This window comes from Theobroma cacao, chromosome 4 (genome assembly GCF_000208745.1).
Source record: "Theobroma cacao cultivar B97-61/B2 chromosome 4, Criollo_cocoa_genome_V2, whole genome shotgun sequence".
NCBI lineage: Eukaryota > Viridiplantae > Streptophyta > Magnoliopsida > Malvales > Malvaceae > Theobroma > Theobroma cacao.
In genome coordinates, this window is record NC_030853.1 from 21971420 (window position 1) to 21995197 (window position 23778).

Consider the following 23778-nt stretch of genomic DNA (forward strand, 5'->3'; position numbering starts at 1 on the left):
TCTCCGCTGTGCAACATGTTTTGTTGGTAGGAAGTGCATAGATAGATACGAGGAAAGCGCATGGAAAAGATATTGTCGTCCACCTAGTTACCCGTCCAAAACTTTATTGCCGATCCGCTTCTAAGTGATAATCCTAGGCCTAAAATGACCAACTCACCCAATTGGTTTGAGGGTGATAATAGGGAACGTTGCTCCATTTCACTCGATGAACTTGAAGAATTTATAGATATGAATATATAAATATTAATTACAATTTTTATGTAGTTTAATAAATTGAAAAAATACAAATATAATATTCATTAAAATGAATGAAAGAAACAAAAGACATTTTCTTGAAAAGGCTATTGCCATTATATATTCTATAAATTGCTTGATCAAAAGCCTATTACTTGTCAGGCAAAAGAAAATATGAGCATTTATCCCATTCCCAAGTCTAAGGTTGGGATCATATTGAAATCAAGGTTGTCAATATATATAACGGCGTGAGATTAAGTTATTCATTAACTCTAACTTTATAATTGTTTGATAAAATTTAATGACAGTAATTCAATATAATTAAAATTTTCTTTCATTTATAAAATAAATCTTATTACAAAAATATTTATAATAAACAAAAAATTAATTTAAAATTTTAATCAAAGAATATGTCCTGTTTCGTCAATTAAAAGTTTTTGCACATCGATATTATTGTATATATTGTAAATATAGATTGTAAATTATAGAAATTCAATGCACACATCTAGTAAGAGGTGGGCAGGATGTGAGGCATCATATCTTAGGTTACATAATCTACCATGGGCAAATGTCACAGGAGGACCAAGACTTTGAGATGAGTCAAACTCATGAATTCTTCAACACCATTGCCTAAAATGAGAGAAGAATATAGGCATAAATGTTGATGAAATTGTTTTATTTTGAGCTGCCTAGGAAACACTTGGCGCTGTACTACTTAGGATATGCAACTAAATGAAATGAAAAAGTTGCAAAGTGGGGATTGGAAGTGAGAATTAATGTGTTTAGACAAGGAAATCCAACATCCCCTGACAACTAAAACCAGCAGTAGACAAGAAAAAGGCGTGGGAGCGGACAAGTATGGATAGAAGAAGCCTCTTGGAAAAGGCACGCCTTCCATAGACTCCAGAAAACAAAACAGAGATGAGAGAGAACGATTTGCAAATGGGGAACCAATGTTAAGCATACAACTGCCACATACAAGACAACTAATCTTTTTAAACTTAGAAAGGAATAATATATTGCAAGACCCAGCTAGCTAGCTAGCTAGCTAGCTGCCTGGTATATACTATGTTTGAAATGTAAGCAGGGTAACCTTTTTAATTAAAAATATATATTGTTAATGCATCTTCTTGAGAACATATATAGCCCTAGCATTTCAAGATGAAGAGATCAGCTAGCTGTTCAATGCACTTCGTTATAATTCATCCCTATGTTAACTTTGAGATATATTGAGAATTTAAATAGAATGAAAAGTTATTTATTGATCATTAATTTTAAATTAAATACATATGTTAAAAATTAATAAAATATCAGAGGAAACGTTATTCTCTCTTATTGATTTATGTGTTAAAGTTAATATATTTTAAGAATATGAAAAAGTCTAAGTTTAATGTGTATATTTATATTACTGCCTTAAAAAATTTAATAGAAAATTTGATCTCATTATTAACTGAAAACAAATTTTCTTATAAGTTGAAGTTATGCTCACAAAGTTTTGATCTCATATACAGATTACATGTTTTTTTTTTTTTTTTAAAAAAGGCAGAATTACAGATGCAAGTGCTCGGGAGACTTGTTCCAGCGAGTTACAGCCTGCAAAACTGGACTAGTATTAACATGAGACTAAAACCCAGAAAGGAGCACTGCAGGGTAACGGCCTTTGGCCCCTCCTACACTCTAAGCACACATGGCTGGCACTAACACACGGCACTCCATTCAGACACAGCTATCTGGTGCGCATCTAAAACAAGGTGCAACCACAAAGCAAAGAGCTACTCTGTGGTGAAACGGGCGCCACGCTAGCTACTCTAAATGTGATCAAAAGTCATATCAAGATCTGCCATAGGGTTCTAAAAAGAATACTGTCTATTTCATAATTCTTCATAAGACAGCTTTAGGAAAGATTGAAATGCCTAAAAGAAAGAAATTGATTTGATAGATGTTATATTATTTCTTTCTGAGTTATTCTTTTATATTTGTCACTACTTATGTGACAGAATATGCATATGAGTTCTTTTTTGAATAAAAAAATGAAATCAAATGTCAGGTTTAGACAATGGAATCATGAAAGAAATCAAACTATCGGATTTAACTCTGTTAAATGATAGAATGGCTGAAACCAAATTTGGTCCACATAATAATAGCAATAATTCTTATGTAAAGCACCTAAAACGACAGGTTTTGGAGAATATGTTGACATCAATTATTTAGTTTCAACTAGAACAAGTTTTTAGGACAAGTTGACGTCACTAATGTCTTTTGTTTAAGTCCGTGATGGCTTTATTCAAACAAGAAGGTTTAGCTATCTATATAATCACAGTTAAAACATGTAATGTGAAAAATTGAAACAGTTGAATATCTAGTTCAATTGTAAAATTAAAGCCAATATCTACATTAAATGTTATGTTTGAGTAAAATATATATGATAATCCTAATTCAATTAGGTTTATGCTAACTAGAATGGGATATAAAACCTCTCAAACTAAGCACCAATGCTGCCGAAATGACATTTATGAATATTGTTTTTTTTTTTTTTGTAAAAATAGAACGCATATGCAACTATATATATAATATATATTATATATATATATATAGTATAAATATTAACAAANTAATAAATATGTTTTTTTTTTTTTTTGTAAAAATAGAACGCATATGCAACTATATATATATATATATATATATATATATATATAACATCTTAAATCAATTTAACTTAATGAGAAAACATGTGTGCATGCATGCCCATATACGCATAATTACAGATTAAATACTATTAAATTGTACATAAAGAGCCCCCATAGAATTAAATCTTATAATTCATCCAAATCATTCATATAGTCATGATTTTTTACGTACTCTAAAAAGAGAGTGTCCTTTCTATTGACATAATAGGCCAAGCTATTTGAGCAAAACAAACAGGAGAATTAAAGAGGATAATGGAAAGGACTAGATGTTGTCTCATGCTTGTCTAAAGAAAATCCTAAATTGAATGACCTCTCTGATTATGAGCGGGCGCCTGCTAGCTAGGTTCTTTCAAGTGAAGAAGGGGGGGTGGAGTGAATGCCAAGAGCAAAAAATAGAAGAAGAGGAAGGGTGGAGTTGGTAAAGATCAGATTTTTCAGGTATAACTTCCATTGTTTTTGGGGTTACCCTCTGCTGTCAGAGACCAGGGAAGCCTTCCCTGCGTAGAGTTTATGCTGCTGATTTTTTTATGAGGAAGGAACCGTCGTTTTGTCATCTTGTGTATGACTGGGTTTATTGTATATCCTTTGCCTATTGCTGATGTGATTATTGTCGAGGGACTTGTTGTCCCCTCTTCTTGTTTGGTGTCATATATGTTAATGTTCATTGGAGGATGTTTCATCAGGTACTCTCAAGCGAATATTTTTGAATCAGTTCAACAAATTGAACTGTGAAGCTTTCATAACCAATTAACTACTCCAAAAGATCCCGTTTGAACTAAAAAAAAAAATTCCATTGTTTTTGTGCCCAAAGCACATCAAGAGCTTTTCACTTTCAGTTTTAAATCACTAGCTAGGTGATGTCCAAATATATACATCAAAAGGGCAACGGATAAATCTTGTCCACGAAGCAGTGAATGAAATTTCTTTGCAAATGATAAGCGACATAATCATTGAATATAAAAGAAGAATGTCATGTTTAGTCTGGTGTAGCTGTCCAAAAGAAGCTGTAGCAGTTTCAGAAGGTTATCATTGGCTTTCAGCTAGCTGTAAGATTCTAATAATGCTGTTGAGATACAATATATAGCAATAGCCAGTGACTACCTTGAAAGCCTGAAGACATTGAGAGCACCCTACCTCCTAGATAGATCTTCTATTTCACTTGCTCCTAGTTTTAACCTCAAATTCTAGGGTCACCATTCACAATGGAAAGTTGATCATAATGCTCATTAACCCCTTAAATATGTACCTTTTTTCTGTTTTGATCATTTGTGAGATTTCATTAATAGATTTGAAGAGCACAAGCAACTGGTTGACAAGGTGGAGGCAAAGGCTCCTGTCAAACCAGTCTTAAATAGGTACTTGACTTAAAATACCTACAATTTGAGTTCAAATGCATGCATTTCTGAGAAAAGTAATAGAAAAAAATCCCAGTACTTATATCTGTCGTATAATCAGAAATATTTTATACTGAGATTCATGTGGCAGCTGACTTTAGTAGAATTTTCTAATACGCTAACAAGTACACAGCAAAAAGAAGATGCTATTATCTAGCTAGTTGAGAAAGATTGTTATAGTGGTAATACCATTATTAGCAGTTGGCCTTTCTTTATATCGACAGAAACATCTTTCTCTTCCACTAAATCTTCGCAAATGGTTGTTGTTAGTGGGTGTAAGAATGTGATTTCCACGGGGATAATCGAGGAAGGCTTTGGCTAAGAGCTACTACCTGCACTCCAAGTTCACCCACCTTTCCAAAAGACCATTCAACAGCTCACAAACATAGAACTTGTCTGAAGTACTTAATCGACCTTTTAATTAAAAGTTCCTTTGAAACAAACTAAGTAGTACTATTTTTATTCTTTTGTGTCACTTTTTTCCATCATCATTGATTTGGGTTTTGCATCGGAATGTCCTAAAATATCCCCTTTCCTCTTCTACATGTCTTTTTAAATTTTCACATTACATATATTTTTATATTCATTTCCAATCATTGAACACTTAATTTATTAAGGAAAATTGTAAAAGTTTCAATGTTAAAAAGTTAGCAAAGACTTCGATGTAGGGTTAGGTTACTGGTATGAGTTGATCTTTTCAATTAATTCGTGTCAGTTTTAAACTTGGGTTATATCACTAATTTATAGTTTAGAAAAGAAAGGACTTCTAAATGAATGTGAAATTTATGAAATAAAAAGAAATTAATATCTTTTATCATGTATTCCAATATTATACATATTTAAAAATATAACACAATATATTTATTTAAAATTAGACGATGGTCGAACAAAATAAGCTTGAGGTTGCACCAATCCAATTCATTTAGGGGTGAACAATTGGTCTACTCGATCGGTTTGGGCTGTCATAATCAAAGATCAAATGAATCAAATATTTTTAGAAAACTGATCAAATTTAAAGAAAGATTGAACCGATCAAACATCGAATGGGTTTGGTCAGTTTGATTTTGGACAAAAAAAAATTTGTTACTTTGATCTTTTGCAAATTACAACATTGAAATTTATATATTTCATCCATTATTATAAAATATACAAATAATTTAAATATAAAAAAACATAATATTTGTCATTGCACTCACATAATTATGTTCTTTTATATAAGCCATCAAATTAACATTCAAGAGTTTTAATCTCTAAATTATAGCATTCAAGATTTAACATAACAAAGATAATAAAATTAATATCCACAAAATAAAACCGTCTAACACCAAACAATCCTCCATCGCACATCATCGACTTACTAATAAAAAAATATATAGTTTATATAAATTGATATATATATATATATATATATATTATGTGTACTATTAATTTGATCTTTTGATCAATTTAGTCTAAAAATTTTAAAATTGNATATATATATATATATATATATATTATGTGTACTATTAATTTGATCTTTTGATCAATTTAGTCTAAAAATTTTAAAATTGAAAATCGATCAAATAAACTAATTAAATTAATAGATTCAATGAATCAATTAGGTCAAATTGTTTTGCTAAAATTACATTCAATTCAATTGAATTATTGATTCGGTCTAATTTTACTCGTCTCTCAATTCAATCATAAAATTCTTTAATTCATTTTTCCATATACAAACAATATAATAGTCCTATATAAAAGGCAAATCTCATTCCTCCTCTGCTTTTGGGCTTCATAGTAATTAATGCTATTCCTAAGATTAGATGGAAAAACGAAAAGAAAAAGGAAAGAAGAAGACAAAGAGCTTTCATTTGCCTACGACTTTTGTGTAAAGGGAATATGGGTCACATTAACTGAAGGGTAACTGTTTTAAAAGCAGATAATGTCCTCACTATGTATTTATTCATGAGTTTTAAGTTTCCAACACTGCGACTGCCAATGGTAATATAATAATTCAATTTATTCAACTTTTTGGGTACAACGCAATATCTTGTCCTTGTGATAACAACATTAGAACCACTCTCCGCCCTTGCTCTTACCTAGTGTTTCTTTTCTTTTACAAAGACAGTGAGAGAGAGAGAGAGAGAGGGTCTGCGAAGATGTGATCTAAGCACAGCCACAACAGATCATCGGGAAACATGGACAGGATTACCAGATTCATCTTTCTGCTTTTCTTAATTACAGTATACTAGTCAATGTCTCTCTACATATATTTATTTATTTATATATAAAGGACGCCTGTGAACAGAAATAGGAATGTAAGGACCTCTGTAGTTTTCATGCTTTCTTTACTATCACTGACTCACCCTTTTCCATAGCCTCAAGGCTTGTACGGTCACAGACAAACCCTTGTAAAGACAGATGACTCTAGTCTAGCTTTTGTCTTGTTGTATCGGGAATTACTGATAAAGCCTCACGATTTCATAAACCCTCCAAATTCAAACCTTGCTTAATTAGCATCGTACATCAACACTTAATTAGTTTACAAATAATTTAAAACCTAAAAAAATAAAATTTTTTGGTACTAGAAAGAGAAAATAAAACACCGTGTTTTAACTTGGATTTTGAATTGACCTCTGAATTTGAGTAGCAAGATGTACCTGCCTTACTCAGTAGACGAGTGTGGCGATCCCTCGTAACAGGGTTGGTTTACTTATTTATTTTGACGGGTCTGGATGACAAGAGCAAAAACAATGATTACTATTTCGTTTTGGTGGTTAGAGGGCCAAAAAAAAAAGAAGAAAGAAGTAAACTTTATGGTGAGAGAAGGGGGGGGGGGGGGGGGGTCAGACATAAAGCAAAGAAACACGAAATTATTACGCTAAAGCAGGGGCTATAAGCCTAGAGTGGTAGAGTTATGCTGCAATATATTCGCAATCCCAATTTGTTGACCATATATTTGGTTAAGATTCTCACTTCTTATCCTTCCATTATGATCGTCTTGTTTTGGTAGTTTTTATGTAAGAATTTTCTGATACGTACTCTGGTCTTCCTCTTAAAAATGAATTCATGTTCATGGTTTGAGCATTCAAACAAGCGAAAAAAGAAGTTGTATAAAATTAGAATATACTACAGAAGCATTTGGCATTTGACAGTAAACAAAGAGGAAAAAATTTGATTAGAAAGCATGGGGAAGTTAGAAGAAAGAGAGCATTGGATTTTAGCGAGAGGGTGAGTGACAAAACTAGACAGAGGGCAATGGCAGAGAGGTATGGTATGTGGAAGGGAGGGAGAGCAGTTTGTCGGGATATGTAGAGTTTGGTGGTAGGGCAGAGGCACGTGTAGCCACATTAACCACTTCTCTCCATATAAAGCTCACGGCCTTTGGCAAAAACGAGATATCCTGAACGTCGTTTATCCCCCCCTAACCCCATCCCACATCCCATCCGTTTTTCTGCAAAAATGATTTACGTTGATACTATACAATATTTAAGACACACAGAGAGAGAGAGAGAGAATTAATTGCCTGAATTTTATAATAAACAAGAAATGTTTTGCTGTCCTATATTTCATAAATATATATATATATATACTTGTCCTAGAAATAGTCGTGTAGAGCCCTAGGCAAAAGGGGGTGGAAATATCCCCTTTCCTCTGAATTAACGGGTTTAAAAGTGTGAAAAGATTGCAATCAGTCCCCACCCAATTGTGTGATTGCTGCTCCCACATTAAGTGGCACAAACCATTTGTTTTGGTGTACAGTTATAGACCAACCACTAACCTCCTCGCACCACTTTCCTCTTAACTTTTGCCCTAAAGTTAAATAGGAGTGGATGATGGCTGACTCCTTTGTCTCTAAACTCACAACCATTTAGTGCGTTTTATCTATCAAAGACATTTTCTAATCATCTCTCTCTCTCTAGCTAGCTCGCTTGTCGCTCTCAAGCTCCTAGTACACTACCTCCCCCTGCTTGGCAGAGAAAAACAGAAAAGTAGGGGAGAACCTCTAAGTAACAACATAAAATGGGGTTGAGCTGAGTTCTTTCAAATGCCAAGTACCCCCATTTAATTCTCTTGCAGTAAATCCGATGCGTTTTCAATAGACGCTAGGGTTTCTAATTTTGTAAATGCAATTGCACTCTGCCAAGACAAAATATGCAATAATGTTTTCTTCAACCAACAATATTGTCAACACTTTTGCTCACCTTCCTTCCTCTTCTTACCATCCTCCTCCTCCTCCTCCTCCTCTTCTTATAAGTCATGACTCTAATGACACTTTCCCTCATCACCACCATGATCTGCTGTCAGCTAGTTCATTGTTGCCAGCCAATCCTCACTTCACTGAGTCTTTAATTAACATGACACTGTTCAATAATGCTGCCACAATGAGTAAACAGGATGGTGGTGGTGCACTACATGGGGAGTGTTTTGGTACTTCAAGTTTTGGTATTCCTGTCAGGAAGCCTGTAAAGAAAGATCGACATAGCAAGATTTGCACTGCTCAAGGGGTAAGAGACAGGCGGGTGAGACTGTCCATTGAAATCGCCCGCGAGTTCTTCGATCTTCAAGACATGCTAGGGTTTGACAAAGCAAGCAAAACCCTAGAGTGGTTGCTAACGAAGTCAAAAAATGCCATTGGAGAGCTGGTAAAGATGAAGCATGGTAATGGCAGTAGCGGGGGTCAAAGGAGCTTCTCCTCCAGCCCTGAGTGTGAAATTGTAGCTGAGAATGGAGACCTTGATGGGGGAGAGTTGGAAGGGACAACTTCAAAAAGCAAGTCACTAGAGGGTGTTGTCTCTAAAGAGAAAAAGATGAAAAAGTTACAGAAAGCAACAGTCCATCTTCTTGCAAAAGAGTCAAGAGCCAAGGCAAGGGCGAGAGCAAGAGAAAGGACTAGAGAAAAGATGTGCACTAGGAGTAGTACTACTACACATGAGTGGAAAAGATGTCCCGATACAAGCCCTCAATTCTTGAACCCACCGAGGTCTTTGACCCAACTTGAAGCATCCAAGGAATCAGAACATTCTTATGGCCACAATATGGCATCTTCCTTTAAGGTTTTTGCTCATCAAGTTGAACAACCTAGTCCCTGTCAGCTTACAAGTGCGGCATCAAGAGAAAATGCTATCGAGGAATCTATAGTGATCAAAAGGAAGTTGAAGCCATCAACAATTTTGGGTTCCCAGCAAAACCTTGCAGCTTCGAAGGATGTAAGTTGCAGCACCAGTGGCAATAACTACTTTCCCAATTTGCCTCAGAATTGGGACATTAATGGTGCAATGGCACACTCTACTTTTTGTGCTATAACTAATGTGAATCTGTCCACAGGTACTATCCAAGAATACGAGCCTTTCCTTACATTTCTTCTTCTCATTTCTTTTACTAATTTCAGACTTAATTTTCAGGTGTTCAAATATTTGGCAAACCCTGAGAGGCCAGCTAGCAATCAATGATTACAGTACTTATGCAGTGCATGAGCATCAAAGATGTAAGCTATAATTTTTGCTGTTTCTTTTAAGTTTGATATAGCAAATCAAAAATCTTTGAATGCTTATTGTTCTTTTGAATCTCTCAATTGCCTCATGGGATTATATTATAAAGTAATGAAGAAGTTTCTCTAGGTTCCATTTTATCTCTATTTTTATCCCTTTACATTCCTTTTCTTAACTCCAGCGATTCTCCCCCATCCCCTCTCCCTTTTTCCCTTTGGCTGTTTATGATGATATTATCTGATGATGAGCAGATAGCATGTCAAAAAAGTTAGCCTTAAATTGACTGAAGTACACAAGAACCGAGGCGTAAAATTGAAGACAGGATTCAGTGGATATTATCTCTTGTGCTGTATTTGTGGCTGATTTCTATGAGAGAAGTATATTTTGTCTGGAACCGTTACTGATACCTGGAGCTAGCTTTTTTTTTTCAGTCAACGGTGGCTTTCTTAAACTAAATGATGAGAAAGATGGATAATATAGGAACTATTAAGAAACCAAATCATGATGACAAAGATGAACTATAGTGACTAGAGATTTGCTTATAAGAATAATTTTACTGAGTCAGGCAAATGTTTAGTGAACAGATACTAAGGAAGAATTAATATTCTCAAAAACCATGCATGCGTGCATGTAAAGCAGAAACTTCCCAGTTAATAATCTTAATTCATTTGTATTGTCAAATTGTTTACCAGCCAGATAAGTCCTTCTGAAGAGTGGAAAACTTAACAATCTTGAAGATGGATACTGATCTAATTGAAGGTAGAAAAGAAATGAGTGAAATTGAAGCCTCTTCTAGTGGTTTTAATTCAGCTAAGTTGGTAATGTTGAGGCTTGTTGCTCTTAGAGTATAACTAGAAATTCCTGGGACACAAATGCTAACATGTATGTGGTTAAATATTTAGAAAAATAAAAAAAATATTTCAATTTAGTTATAAGAGTAACTTTTTATATAATGAGGATAGAAAAAGGAAATAACAACATTTTCACACTAAAATTAAGAAGGAAATAGAAAATGAGGGAGCATTGGCTACTAAGTCTCATTAAACTCCAACTTATTATTCTTTTATAAAAAAAAAAAAGAAGAAAAATAACACAAGTTTGTTTAACAATAACTCAGGCAGTCTCTATACATTATTATATGCACACAATAGCAATGAGATTTTCATAATTCAGGATGCATGTCCTATTCCAAAAATAAATAAAATACATTATATATGTATGCATGTATGTATGTATGTATGTATGTATGTATGTATCAGGTAATGTTCTGTGATCTAAGCACCGTTCACTCCATTTTAAGTAAAGGTTGTATCTTAGCCCTAAATCTAGATGCAAAAAAAGTAGATGAGGAGAATACAGTAAGCCTGTTCAATAAGGGCAAATAAAATTTAAAGACAAACTCCAACACTATGCTCTCACTCACCTTAAAATTACCTCCAGACACTTTGGAATACTAACGCAATTACCAAAAAAAGAATAAAAGGTTTTGACTTGTTGAGTCAACTTTATCTACCAAAAATCTTTACATTACATAATCAATGCAGGATATTGGTTAATAGCATCCATGTTGAATTTTTATGTAGATTTTACTTTTACAAGAGTTATCAATGCTAATTAAACTCTTGATGACTACCATGGTGGTGTCTCGCTATTCTTGACTATATATACATTACAATGCAGAAAGCGTAAATATTTTAGTTAGTTCATTAGCCATTCTAGAATTGAAATAATGCCTTTGCATGGTGAGGTTATGGGATGTTTCTATAACGAGAGAATTCGTTTTGGACCTTAGTAGGGGAAAAGAACATTCTTGCCATCAAAATCAATCTTCTAGAACCTCAAGTAGAATGCTCAATGCCTAAATTAAACTAGAGAGTAGTGAGTCTATCGACTATTTGTATAGTTGATGAAAGTCTATAAGGTATTCTACTACTCACCTCACACCTTCCTGTTAATGATGTTTGTATTTCCCAAGTCCTGCCTGAACTTGTTATTGAAGGAGCAGCTTTTACTACATCACCATGGTTCATCGTTGCTGTTTAGAAACAAATATTCTTCCTGCATACCAGTGAGCAATTTCAACTATCATTCTAAAAGAAAATCTGGTATATGCACTGAAAGAATTTTGAGTGTAGAAATATTCTTCCTCTCAAAAAACAAATAACCAAAATTGATGGGGATACATGGCTGTAAGTGCATGCACATGTGCACAAATACACAATTAAAATGACCACATATGTCTCTGAATCCTTTGTAAATCCTATAAATAGAGGACCAGTTTGGATCATATATAGCTCCTTAATGAAAACTCAAAATCAAAGGACTTCTGTGAATTACGATGCTTGGTTGCATTTCTACCTTCCTTGTATTACAATGCAGCAGTAATAAAATGTTCATTTGGTTGTTGCTTGATAATTTGAAAGAAAAAAATTGTTTGAGGCCTCTACATTGTCTATGCTTATCATAACACATACTTTGTTTTATTTGTTACTTAGACAAATCTTTTATAGAAATTATCAAATTAGAGTTCAAAAGAAAACCCTACCTGAAAATTGGGTATCTAGTTTATATTGACTGCAGTACTTTTCTTTTTTGAAAGTCTTATATTGACTACAGTACTTATTGCATAAACAATCAAAACCTAATATATAAATAATTCTAATGCCGTTTAATTTACTTTTCAATGTTGTCCTCATGAAAACAGTTCCTATGAGGATAGTTTTAGACAACTTCAAACATTTATGGTTATTTCTTTTCTGGGGGGTTTTGCCAACTAGAACATACAATTAGTATTAGGCAACTTCCCAAATAGGGAAGATCAGCAACTTTTAAACAGAATCAAGAAAGTTAGTAACTTTCTTATTTCTGATGTACTAAAAAAGATAAAATAAACATTGTTGGGGATGAAATCATGCAACTCACTCTGGAGTTGAAGTCAATATGCAATTCACTTAATGAGTAAAGAATTAATACAATTATTGTAGCTTGGAAGTTTTACTATGATACATATTGCTTTAATAGAGATAGTGAACCGAAAGTTAATTTGCATATATATGGTGAAGGAAAAGGCTTTAAACAACTGAAGAATTCAAAAGAGAGATGGAGCTAAAATTGTAAGTAGAGAACCAGATCAAACAAAAGGTGTTTAATTTTTCTTATGGGGAGCTTTGGAGAGGAGAATTAAGAAGTTCCTTGAATTTAAGACCAATGTGACAAATCTCTCTTCCTTGGGGGGAAAGAGGGGGCTGGTTTGATATTAGCTTGTCTGGTTCATAGATGTTAAATCATGCAAAATTCTTTTATTATGAGAATAATCATTCACTCTTTCATTACATATGTGATGAATCAAATCCTATGTAATGTATAATGACCTTCTAATAATTGTTACTTCATGAAATATGCTAGTAAGCAGAAAAGAAGCAGGGAAAAAATCCATAAATGCTGATTTATTCATGATTTATAATCTCATGAGGTGTATGTATGAACTAGTGTTAAAAAATGAACATTTAAAGAAGTATATGCTATATCAATAAGAAGTCACCCTTTATGTGATCCATCATTCAATTCCATAGTCTTTTATGGCAAAGTCTTGTTTCTTATCATCTATGGTGAAATTGTCGAAAACCTGATCATCTTCAACATTGTTTGCCTATTTTCTTCATGAAAAAAGCCAATTCTTTTTTGATAGCTAACATTGCACCAAAGCTGCTATATTTTGCTCATATCTAATTTAACTTTAGTTCTTCAACTGTTACAATGTGTAATAATTTTTCTCTTGTACTATATATGTGTAATATAAAGTTCAGACAACAGTTTTTTTAACCCAAATAACCACACATGTGCCTAATTTACATAACATGATAGGTAGACTCCTTACATGACAAAGAGAATATCATAATTTTATCATAATTGACATCAAAGCAATTTAGTTCATGCCAATTGTTGTCTCTTAATTAAATTGTCCTGCCTCTTTAAAAACAGATGTTCTCTTTTTTAGTCTATGAGATGAACGAGTTCCTTTTGCATTCATTCAGTAATACTTGTGTTCTCACTTTTGAGCTTAAAGTAAGCTTTGATCAATGATGACTTTTTCATAAATATTTTCCTTGTGTTCTAAATAAACTTTATCTGATATAAAAGTTCTTTCTTGAGTAGCATAGTAGGAAAAACTTAGTTGTCCTGAAGACAGTCGTTATCCAATAACTATAGAGGAATATGTTTTTTCATGACTTGTTTCTAGATTGAGACAAGAAAAAAAAAAAAAAAGAGGTAATAAAATCAAGCTGAGATTCATACTTGTTGGTGTTTAAATATTTTAATGTTGTCACCAATCAACTCTTGACTGGGTGGTAACCAGCGACTTGTAATGGTTAGCAAGTCTTGATTTCAAACCAAGCACACCCCTCTGTCCCCTTTTCCATTAATTAAAAAACAAATCAAGTAATGTTGTCCATTTGGCATAAGCCATTGGATAATGACTTCAAATTAATAACATTGAGGTAGAAAAGTTTTTTGAGTGAAGAAGCAGATACAGCAGAGAGGTTGTTGAGTAGTTTTTCAACCAAATCCTAGCCCAGAATAAACCCATATATATAATCATCTAAGATATGCAGAGAATCTCGTTAGAAGAGACTTCACTATTCTATTTTTTTACCTTCCTTTTTTAATTTGGTTATCACTCAGACATAGGTGAAGTACATTTGAATTTGAGGATTGACCACAGAATACCATGGGTTTTTCCGCTGCATTCTATTATTACAAGCAGAATCATTGCCTTTTCATTTATGGAAGTGTTGATGGGCTTACATTTTTCTACTATATCTGTCTTTTACTGTATCATATATATTATAATTAATGGAGTTAGGATATCTACTATCTGCAGTGCTTTTCCTCATGGCAACCATGGTCTGCAGAGTAGCATCCTCCCCCTTCCTTTTTTTTGTAACTATATTTCCCTTTATGTCTTTCGCATACAATCATCATAGAATGAAAGTAGAACGCTCTTCATTGTTAATCCTAAGCTTATATTATAGAGAGCTGTAAGGCTAATGCCTTGATTAGTATCTTTCCTCAGTCAGAAAATTAAAGTTGAACATAGAGTAAACTAACTCCCTCACATATCCCAACCAGCCTACCCAGCCCCCTCAACCCTTCAAGGTCATGGATAAATCAATTACAATATACAATAAAATCAACCTAGCAAGTATTAAATACAATGGTTGATTAAATTTTTCAATTTACTAGCATGCACTTGTATGAATTTGGTGAAATGAGTAGTGTAAACAAGACACATGTCCATTCAACAAATTTTACAAGAAAAACCATAAGGAGTTCCTCATGATTTGCTTAACCTTAGAAGGCTATTTGAATTTATCCTAGCTAGGATAGAGGAGAAAGTGAAAAATGAATATGAGCAGCATAACTGAATTCAAATGGTGAAAGACACCTTTACCTATGCTGGTTCATTGATCTAAAACTGCAGTTAGTATCCTTCACTTTGGAAAAGGTTGATGTTTACCTACAATGGTTCATTGATCCTTTCTCCAATTTGCCATTTCTAATACCTATTAGGACTATAATGTCACCTTCATTAAGGAACTTCTGACTCCCTTGTGCATTTGTTTAGCTTTTGTATTGTTCATCCATCAATCTTGGTGTCTGTTTTGCTTTATTTAATGCGTTCAGATCAGAGACATCATTAACATTCTGAATTCTTTTTCCCCCAATGGTTGTATTATAATCTATGATCATGGACAATTTTCAAGTTTTGCCACTGTATATAGTCACTTTCTTACTCTCAGAACAATCTCTTTCTTAGTTTCTAGTTTCCTAATGAAAAGCAATTCAGCAAGACAAAAAGGAATTTCCTGCTGAGCCATCAAGTTTTTTGACCTTTTCTTTTGCATACACCTTGTTTTTACATATTTTCTCTAAAATCTTTGTACAATCAGATATCTTCCTGTAGCCAATTCATACTTCTACTCTCACTGCCTCAATCAAACTTTGTGAATCAATTTGTTGATGTCATAACTTAATAGGCACCTTCAAATATAAGTTAAAATACTAGCTCACTGGAGGCTCTTTCCATTGTGCCCAATGAGCCCAAACGTAGAAAATGAAAAATGCATAATGCATGCCTGTGGTGATTGAAAAGGTTACTCCATTAGCTCCAGTTCTCCAATTAGGCACTGTTCCATCATGTATGTAAGTTTGTTCATGATCAACACAACTGGGCCATTCACTATTTTTCTTTAAACTAAGCTGGTTATACATAAACTTTTAGTAAATGTATTCTATTTGTATTCTCTAAGTAGCATTGGATAACCTGTGGAGGTTTCTTTCTCCCTAAGATTTCTAGAAAGCAACTATGGCATTGAACCTGCAACTAAAAATGATGAAGAAAAAAAGATATTGCGACTCCAATCTGTAGCTTATTCAATTAAATAAGCTCTCAGCACACAGCCACGGCTTAGTCGATGTTACTAAATTCCATTTTGATGCAATCTCAAACGGAAGCACAGGATCATTGAAAAATTAACAGAAGAGACAGTTCGAAAGTAAGCAGTCCTTTGGTAGTGTATGCTAACTTAAATCATAATTAATATTTTAAAAGCATGTCCAGTGTGCTATTACATGAAGAATTCTCTCCCCTTGAGGACAATCATCATTCCCACTATCCAACTTTGCCTAAGGAAAAAAGGATTAAAACTTATAGACAGTTCTGTTCAAGTTTTTGAATGGAAATAGTATTACTTAATGCAGAACAACTATTGAAACTAAAGCCCTGTCCATAGAAGCTGAACAATGGATAATAGTTTGGTACTGAAAGGTATTGGCAATAGCATGAAAAATTTGGTGAGCTTATCCTGATGAACGACAGTCTCTGACTACTTATCTATATGCAAGCAGAGTACGTGTCAATCAGAAATCGCAGGAAGCAATTAAATGGAACAGTGCTACTAGATTTTGGGGACTGATAGACAGTCAGCTGTATGGGAAATTTTTAAATATATATGGAACTTGGTGCATTATGTAGAAACCTTTTCCAACTTGCTTATTGATGAGAGGTACTTCTCACATCTTAGTATTAACCACACAATCCTAGTGCTTTAATTCGAACTTAAAACCTCAATCTTTCTTAAGGAATAAGATCCATCAATTTACAATGCCATTAGCTCATGTAGAAATTGAAAATGAAAGAACGAACTCAAGAATGGAAATATGAAACACATAATTTGCTTTATTATAAATATAAACATGAATGTATATTAAATGGAATATGAACATAAGACAGAAATTAATGTTAAAGAATGCTCATCCATGAATATATAAAACGAAAGGCTTTAAACAACTCAACTCACCGCGTATTGACAGCATTATTGGTGATGTAGCAGATAAAGACCATTGCAGCAATCAGAGTCATCTTGATGCAGCAGCTGAGGATAACTGTCCAAATACATGTTAATTATTTTCCATGATTTCTGGTTCAACCTTCATCATGCAAAGGGATAATATTAATTTCTCACAACACCTGCCAGGTCATCCTTGAATTAAAGAATGAAAGTAATCAACTATAAGAAGATACAACATAATCAAAAATGATGAGATAAGAAAAAGCAATGCATAGAAGATAAGCAAAACCAATGGAATGAAGTAGATTGATAAAGTAAAAGTCCATATGACCAACACAAACATCCTTAATGAAGCAGTTGGCAAGAATCAATAGCAACAAGTAACTTGCAAGGCAAAGGTTATCAAGATGTGTATTTGTTGCCCTTTTTGCCTATTGCAACATGTTGTTACTCTAGCTTTTGTTTTCTTATAGTTAAGACCAATTCTAGAAACTTTTTGTCAGACTTTTAAATCCAGAAACATGAATCTGTTGATAAAAAAACACTGTCGGCGACCAATAACAATTTGATTTATAAGCATTTTATTAAGAATGTAATGTTAATTTTTAAAATTACTCTTACATATTAAAATGTAAATTTAATATATTTGTATGTTGAGAAGTGTTTGTGGATCAAGTCATGGATATCGAGCTTTCTTTTTTAAGCTACCAAGTTTGAACTCAACTTGACATGTTTATTTAATTATTAAGACAATAAAATATAATTTTATATTAATATTTACCATTTAAAATACATAAAAATTAGTAAATAAAAACATATTATTTATTAATAAAATATGCCTAAAGATTAAATAAAAAATTTTATTTATTAATAGAATAATTTTATATATAAAAAAGCAAATTTAATACACTGGTATTTCAAGGTGTCCATGGATGGAATTGGAGTATGGGATCTTCCTTTTCGAGTCGTGAAGCGCCAGGATTGACTGGTCCATTTAACTATTATTTTATTAACAAATTAATAAAATATTAGTATATATTAATAAATAAAATAATGTAATTAGATTTTAGACCTTATTCTAGTTGCAGGCCTTCCTAGGACAGGGCCCCCCCTTGTAAACTGGAAGACTGACTGACTGACTGACTAACAAACTTACTTTAAAAAGCCCAAACCACAAAGAAGTCAGAAGACAACCACAACCCAACGCCTACAATCTGCAACCTTTGGATTTTTGGACTGCAAGCAAAACACAAAACAAGGTGTTGCCAACTCCTGAAACCATCTCAATTTATCAAACATATGGCGTACAACGATCCTTAGCCATTGCTGTATCTTTGAAACTTTCCAACTCTAGGAAAAGGAGAAAAAAACCAAAACCAAAGCAAGTGATAACTATGAGCAGTTAAAGCTTGAATTAGGCAAGAGTTTGGGATATTACCTGGTAATGTTTCTTGGAAGTCCTTTGTTTGACCTAAAGTCTTCCACCTGCAATTTAACATTTAGAAAAATGACTTCCCTTTGAGAAAACCCCCCAACAAAATAATCTGAACAGCAAAGAAGAAGGAAAAGCATGCATACCTCCCATGGAAAACAAGAAAAGACAGAAAGAAGAAAAATCCAGTGGCCATAAACTCAGTCGCCAAAAGAAAAGGAAGAAGCTTTGCGTTATAGTATTCTTATTATTATAGTACGATACTTTTACAGATGGGTAGTGCTTTAGCTTATAGAATTCACAGTGGCTTTCAACAGTGGAAAACCTTGGAAGGATGGAGACTACTAGCATGAAGAAAAGGAAGTGAAGAAATAGTTACATACAGACACGGCCCCTTTAGAGAATATATGGAGAGAACTTTTTGCTGTGATAGTGATGGTGAAGGCTGATGAAGAGTTTTTATATTTTTTTGGTCTCAAGATGAGTTTAAAAGTGGCGTTAGTTAGTACCTTTAATACTTTGTTGCGATGTCATTCAGAAGACTGTCAAAGCCAAGAATGGGAGAATATGGTACGGATGTGCCATATTTATTCAAAACGAAGTTCACTTTTTTATTTTATTTTTTTCATCAAATATCTTATACTCGAATAAATATATATATATCTCAAAAAGTTTGTCACGTGAATATATATTATGATGTCAGTGGTGGATCAAGAATTTTATATGAAGGGAGACGAGTCATTAACAAAAAGAAAAATTAACATTAAATTTTCATCTATGACTAAATCCATGTCAATAGTCTTAATAATTTCTTTCTCAATATAAAGGATAAGTGAACTAACAAGAAAATCATCTTTTTATCTTATTATGCAATCTCATCTTTACAATTTTCCTAACTGAAAATATATGTTCTGTAATTGCCATAGACACTGAAAGAGTTAAGATAAGCCGAACCAAACAATCTTTAAAAGAATATACAATTATTTTTTCTGTCTTTTGACATTCACTAGTATAGCTATGAGAAAGTTAAAACATTTTGTAAACATGGATCTTACTTAATATCAAGTTCAAAATGCTCCAATTCATATTTCATATTCAATCAAATGATTTAGAAGAAGATATACAATTGATTTTTTTACCTTTAGCACTAACTGGCATAGCTCTAAGGGAGTTGGAATACTTTGCAAACATGGATCTCACCTAATATCAAGTTCAAAATGTTATAATTCATATTTTGTATGCAATTTTTCTTCATGAGTAACGTCATCAAGATTGAACTTTTAAGTAAGCTTGTAGATGTCATCAATCTTGAATAATTAAATCCATCTTCAATATCAAAACATGAATTAAGGGAAAAAAAAAAGCAAAAGATGAGTTAAGAAAAAAAAGAGAAAAAAAAGAAAAAAATAATTCAAAAAATTGAGACTAAATTAAAAAAGAAAAGAAAAATAATTCCCAAACTTGAACTAAGGAAAAGAAAAATAATTCCAGAATTTGAGCTAAGGAAAAGAAAAAGAAAAATAATTCTAAAATTTGAGTTAAGGAAAAAAAAGAAAAGAAAAGAAAAATAATTCCAAAATTTGAACAACAGAAAAAAAATTCCAAAATTTGAGCTAAAAAAAAAGGAAAAAAATCTAAAATTTGAGTTAACGAAAAAAAGGAAAAAAAAGAAAAATAATTCCAAAATTTAGATTTAGAAGGAATTGAACCTTGGCATTCAAAGTTTAACTTATAAACTTTACCACTACTCCAAATCAATTCTTTTAATTTATTTAGGGCTGGTGCAATTATATATTCTAACTTTTATATACATAAAATTAAAAAAAAATTGAAAACTTAGACCCCTCTCCCACAGTCTCTGGTGATAGGAGACATTGATTTTCTATGGTAATTTTTTTTATCAAAATATAAACATGACAAATATAGGTTTTTTTAATTCCTAAATTTCATAGTTAAAATGAAGATATTAAATATGATCTCCTTCATTAATTAGATACCGTCGATCATTTTTAAGATTCAAATTCAATAAACTTATTGAATCAATTGATCAAATTTCATACGACGAATGTTGAATAATTTAGAAAATTTTCTTACTTTTTCATAATCTAGCATAGTACGTAGCATGCAATATAATTAAAAGAATAGCCATCAGAGATCAGTCAAAATATTTTGTGCAGAAACTTGTGGGAAGGATATTCAAGACCCAAAGTCTTCTGCAGCTAATTTATAAGGATTACTTTGACCATACTTGTATGTTTCTTTTTTATTATTCTAGGCAGTACAACAGTGAAGAGGGTTTTGTGCTAGGTTTAAGCTACCTTAAGCAAACCCTTATTTTTCCTCTCTCTAGTCCCAGAAAGATTTCATACTCAAGTTTATATATAATTTACAAAGAATAGCTGGAATATAAAACTGTCAGTCTGTCTAGTCATGATTACTGCAGGCTGCAGCTTTTGTGAAGCTGAAAGAAAATGGAGACAGGATGAAGCAAATCATGTGTTTAAGTTGATATAAACTTTTGCTGCTCAAAAACAAAAAAAAAAAACAAAAGGTTGATATAAGCTTTTACACACCCAAGCCCTGCAAATACATGTTTACTTTTGACAAGGAACAAGGTTAGTGTCTTAGTGAATTCAATTTTCACTATATTTTCTACATGTTTAGAGTATCATTGAATCTGGAACTAAATGATGTATTTTAAACATATATATACTATATATCAAGTAATTAATGAAACTTTTCTCTATCCTTATACTAATCTTGTCTTATTTTTTATATTTTTTATATTTTCTTCAATATATGAGAAAAAAGTGAGACAAAAGGAGGAGAAGTGGTTAACAAAAAGAATACCACTTTACTTCTCAAAATACATAACCAGTCCTGCTCTATTAGCCAGCAGGTCAGAAGAACAACAAAAATATCTCTACAAAGAAATCCATCCAGCAGACATCCATCATCACAAGTCTAGAGAAACAGCAGAAAAATCTCAAGAGACAGAAGAACAAAACAAGAATTCTTTTACAAATATAATGATCAAACTCAACATATGTGAATATACATATATTTCCAAAATCAATTCTTTTATGCCTATATTATATCTAAGTTTACTTATGAGCATTTTTTAACATGAGGGTTAGATTTAGATTAAGTGGATTGCCTGCGTGATTCTATAAAATCTCTAGATTTCGAGCAATTGCCTTGATGTAATACTGACAGAATGCTCATTTAATGAATGGTCACCCCTTTCTGGAAAAAAGATTTTGGAAGATAAATCCCAAAGTCAGCAAGCCCTAAGAATTATAGACCTTGTTGGAAACATCCATTTCCCAGGCAGAAAGGGAACATGATGAGTACCTGGAACCAAACTGGCCACCAGGGATTCGACCATTTTTATAGGGAGAGGGAGCAGGAGTAGTACTCAATCACACTACGATTTTTTTCATTCTAACTACAGATTAATGCATGCAAATGGAAGGCAGTATCTTAGAAATGCTTAAAGCTGAGAAAATGGTAGGAAAACAAAAACAGTTGATGAATCTTTTTCAGAAGTTGTGTAAGCACAAAACTCTAAAAAAGAAAACCGGCCACTGTTACTAGTGCCCTCTGATGTTACCTTGTTCGGCTAGATAGGGCCAGTGAATCATGGGGTGGTACCTATGCTAGAAGCTAAGAAGTTCCAAACTACTCCCCCCCCCAAAATTACCAGAACAGCTGGTACGGAACTGGACAGTCTCCTCTGGCCAAGGTCTAGCTTAATTTTAAATTGCAGCTTAGGAAATCTTGGCCATTCCTAGCCAATCTTTACTTCTTTTTTGACTACCATCTGACAATGAGCTGGCGAGTTAATGGCACGAAGAAATGGTAGTACTATTTCTACTAACTCTATACACTTTAAAGAGAGAGAGAAGCTATATATATATAATATTTTAATTGGACAATCTTTAAACATGACTAATTATTAAAGAATGTATATCTATACACAGTAATACAGCATTCCTTGCGCACCCAACAGCCTAAGTTAGGGGTTTTAGAAATTTCAGGGGATAATATTCTCACTAATTTTATGTGTTTTTTATTTTTAAACTCACATTTTTACTTTAGAATTCAAAATTATAATATTTTTTTACAATTAACTATATATTTATTTATCTTAATGAAGTTAAACTCATTACTTTAAAATATCACAAATGTTACACTATAATCTCAACTCTATATCATAGTTACACCGTGTACATTAAAAAGTATTTAATTATAATTATAATAAATATATGATAAAAAAATTAAAATTTTCATCGAAACTCTTACCCATATTTTGATTTGTTAGTTTATTTATTTAGTTTGTCTTTTGATTTATTCTATTCAATGTAATAGTTACTTCATATATGTTACAAATTATTTAATGGAGGGGTATTTTTAGATTAAAGTCACGTATCATGAATTTCACATCAGTAAAAAAAAAAAAAGTCTTGGACTTATACTTAAGGGTCTTTTTCCACTTAATAAGTATGCATTTTGGTTTGAAAATATAGACATGTGACAAGTGGTATAATCAAACCTACCAACTTTTCATGAATGTGGGATCCCATAAAAGATATGTAGCATCGACATAGGTCAAAACTAAAATGGGTTTTTTTTTTTTCTTTGGGTAAAAAAGTTAGTGTAACAATGCTAAATAGAAGTCACTTATCCCACATTAGTAAAAAATGTGATAAATCTTGAACTTATAAGTAAAGACCTTTCTCTGTTTAACAAATATATCAACATCTTAAAAATTAAGCTCAAATTTTATCCAACTTGTCCATTTATATTTTATATAATATTTTATTATTAAAACAATAAAAATATTTTATATTAATGTTTTGGTAACTTTTTAATGTTTTAAGATTTGACAAAGAAACTCTTTAAACTAAAATTTTATTTTATTATTTATCAATAAAATAATAATTTTAGATTTAAAAAATCTAAGGTCAAGTTTGGCTATATAAACACCCGAACATTTAGCTCATTGATTGGTGCATGATCCTTTGTCTAAAAATCAAGATTCAAATCCCCCTCTCTTAATTATATAAAAAAAAAAAAATTAGGCCATATAAGCTTAGAAAGTAGCTCAGCCTGTAGATTGATATTTTGGCATACATTAGGAAGGGAATTAAAAATATATATTTGTTTGTTTGAATACTTATAATTAAGTACTAAAAGTGTCTTATT

At 32.4% G+C, this 23778-nt stretch overlaps 1 protein-coding gene and 1 long non-coding RNA gene across 2 annotated transcripts; one reads left to right on the forward strand and one right to left on the reverse strand.

Annotated features, from left to right (window-relative positions):
- On the forward strand, window positions 8458-10085 carry LOC18602099 (transcription factor CYCLOIDEA). The gene is made up of 3 exons (XM_018119064.1): window positions 8458-9622; window positions 9700-9782; window positions 10038-10085. The coding sequence occupies exons 1-2, from the start codon at window positions 8458-8460 to the stop codon at window positions 9723-9725; spliced, it is 1191 nt and encodes a 396-aa protein (XP_017974553.1). The 3' UTR covers window positions 9726-9782; window positions 10038-10085.
- On the reverse strand, window positions 11736-18615 carry LOC108661677. The gene is made up of 3 exons (XR_001927451.1): window positions 18577-18615; window positions 17148-17232; window positions 11736-11844 (listed from the first exon to the last, which is right to left on the reverse strand). It is a non-coding gene; the product is annotated as an uncharacterized LOC108661677 (long non-coding RNA).

Bases quoted from the DNA above. Each gene is read 5' to 3' on its own strand.
- LOC18602099 (XM_018119064.1), top strand. From the start codon at position 8,458: ATGTTTTCTTCAACCAACAATATTGTCAACACTTTTGCTCACCTTCCT. The intron at 9,623-9,699 runs GTACTATCCAAG...CTTAATTTTCAG, and splicing joins TAATGTGAATCTGTCCACAG to GTGTTCAAATATTTGGCAAA.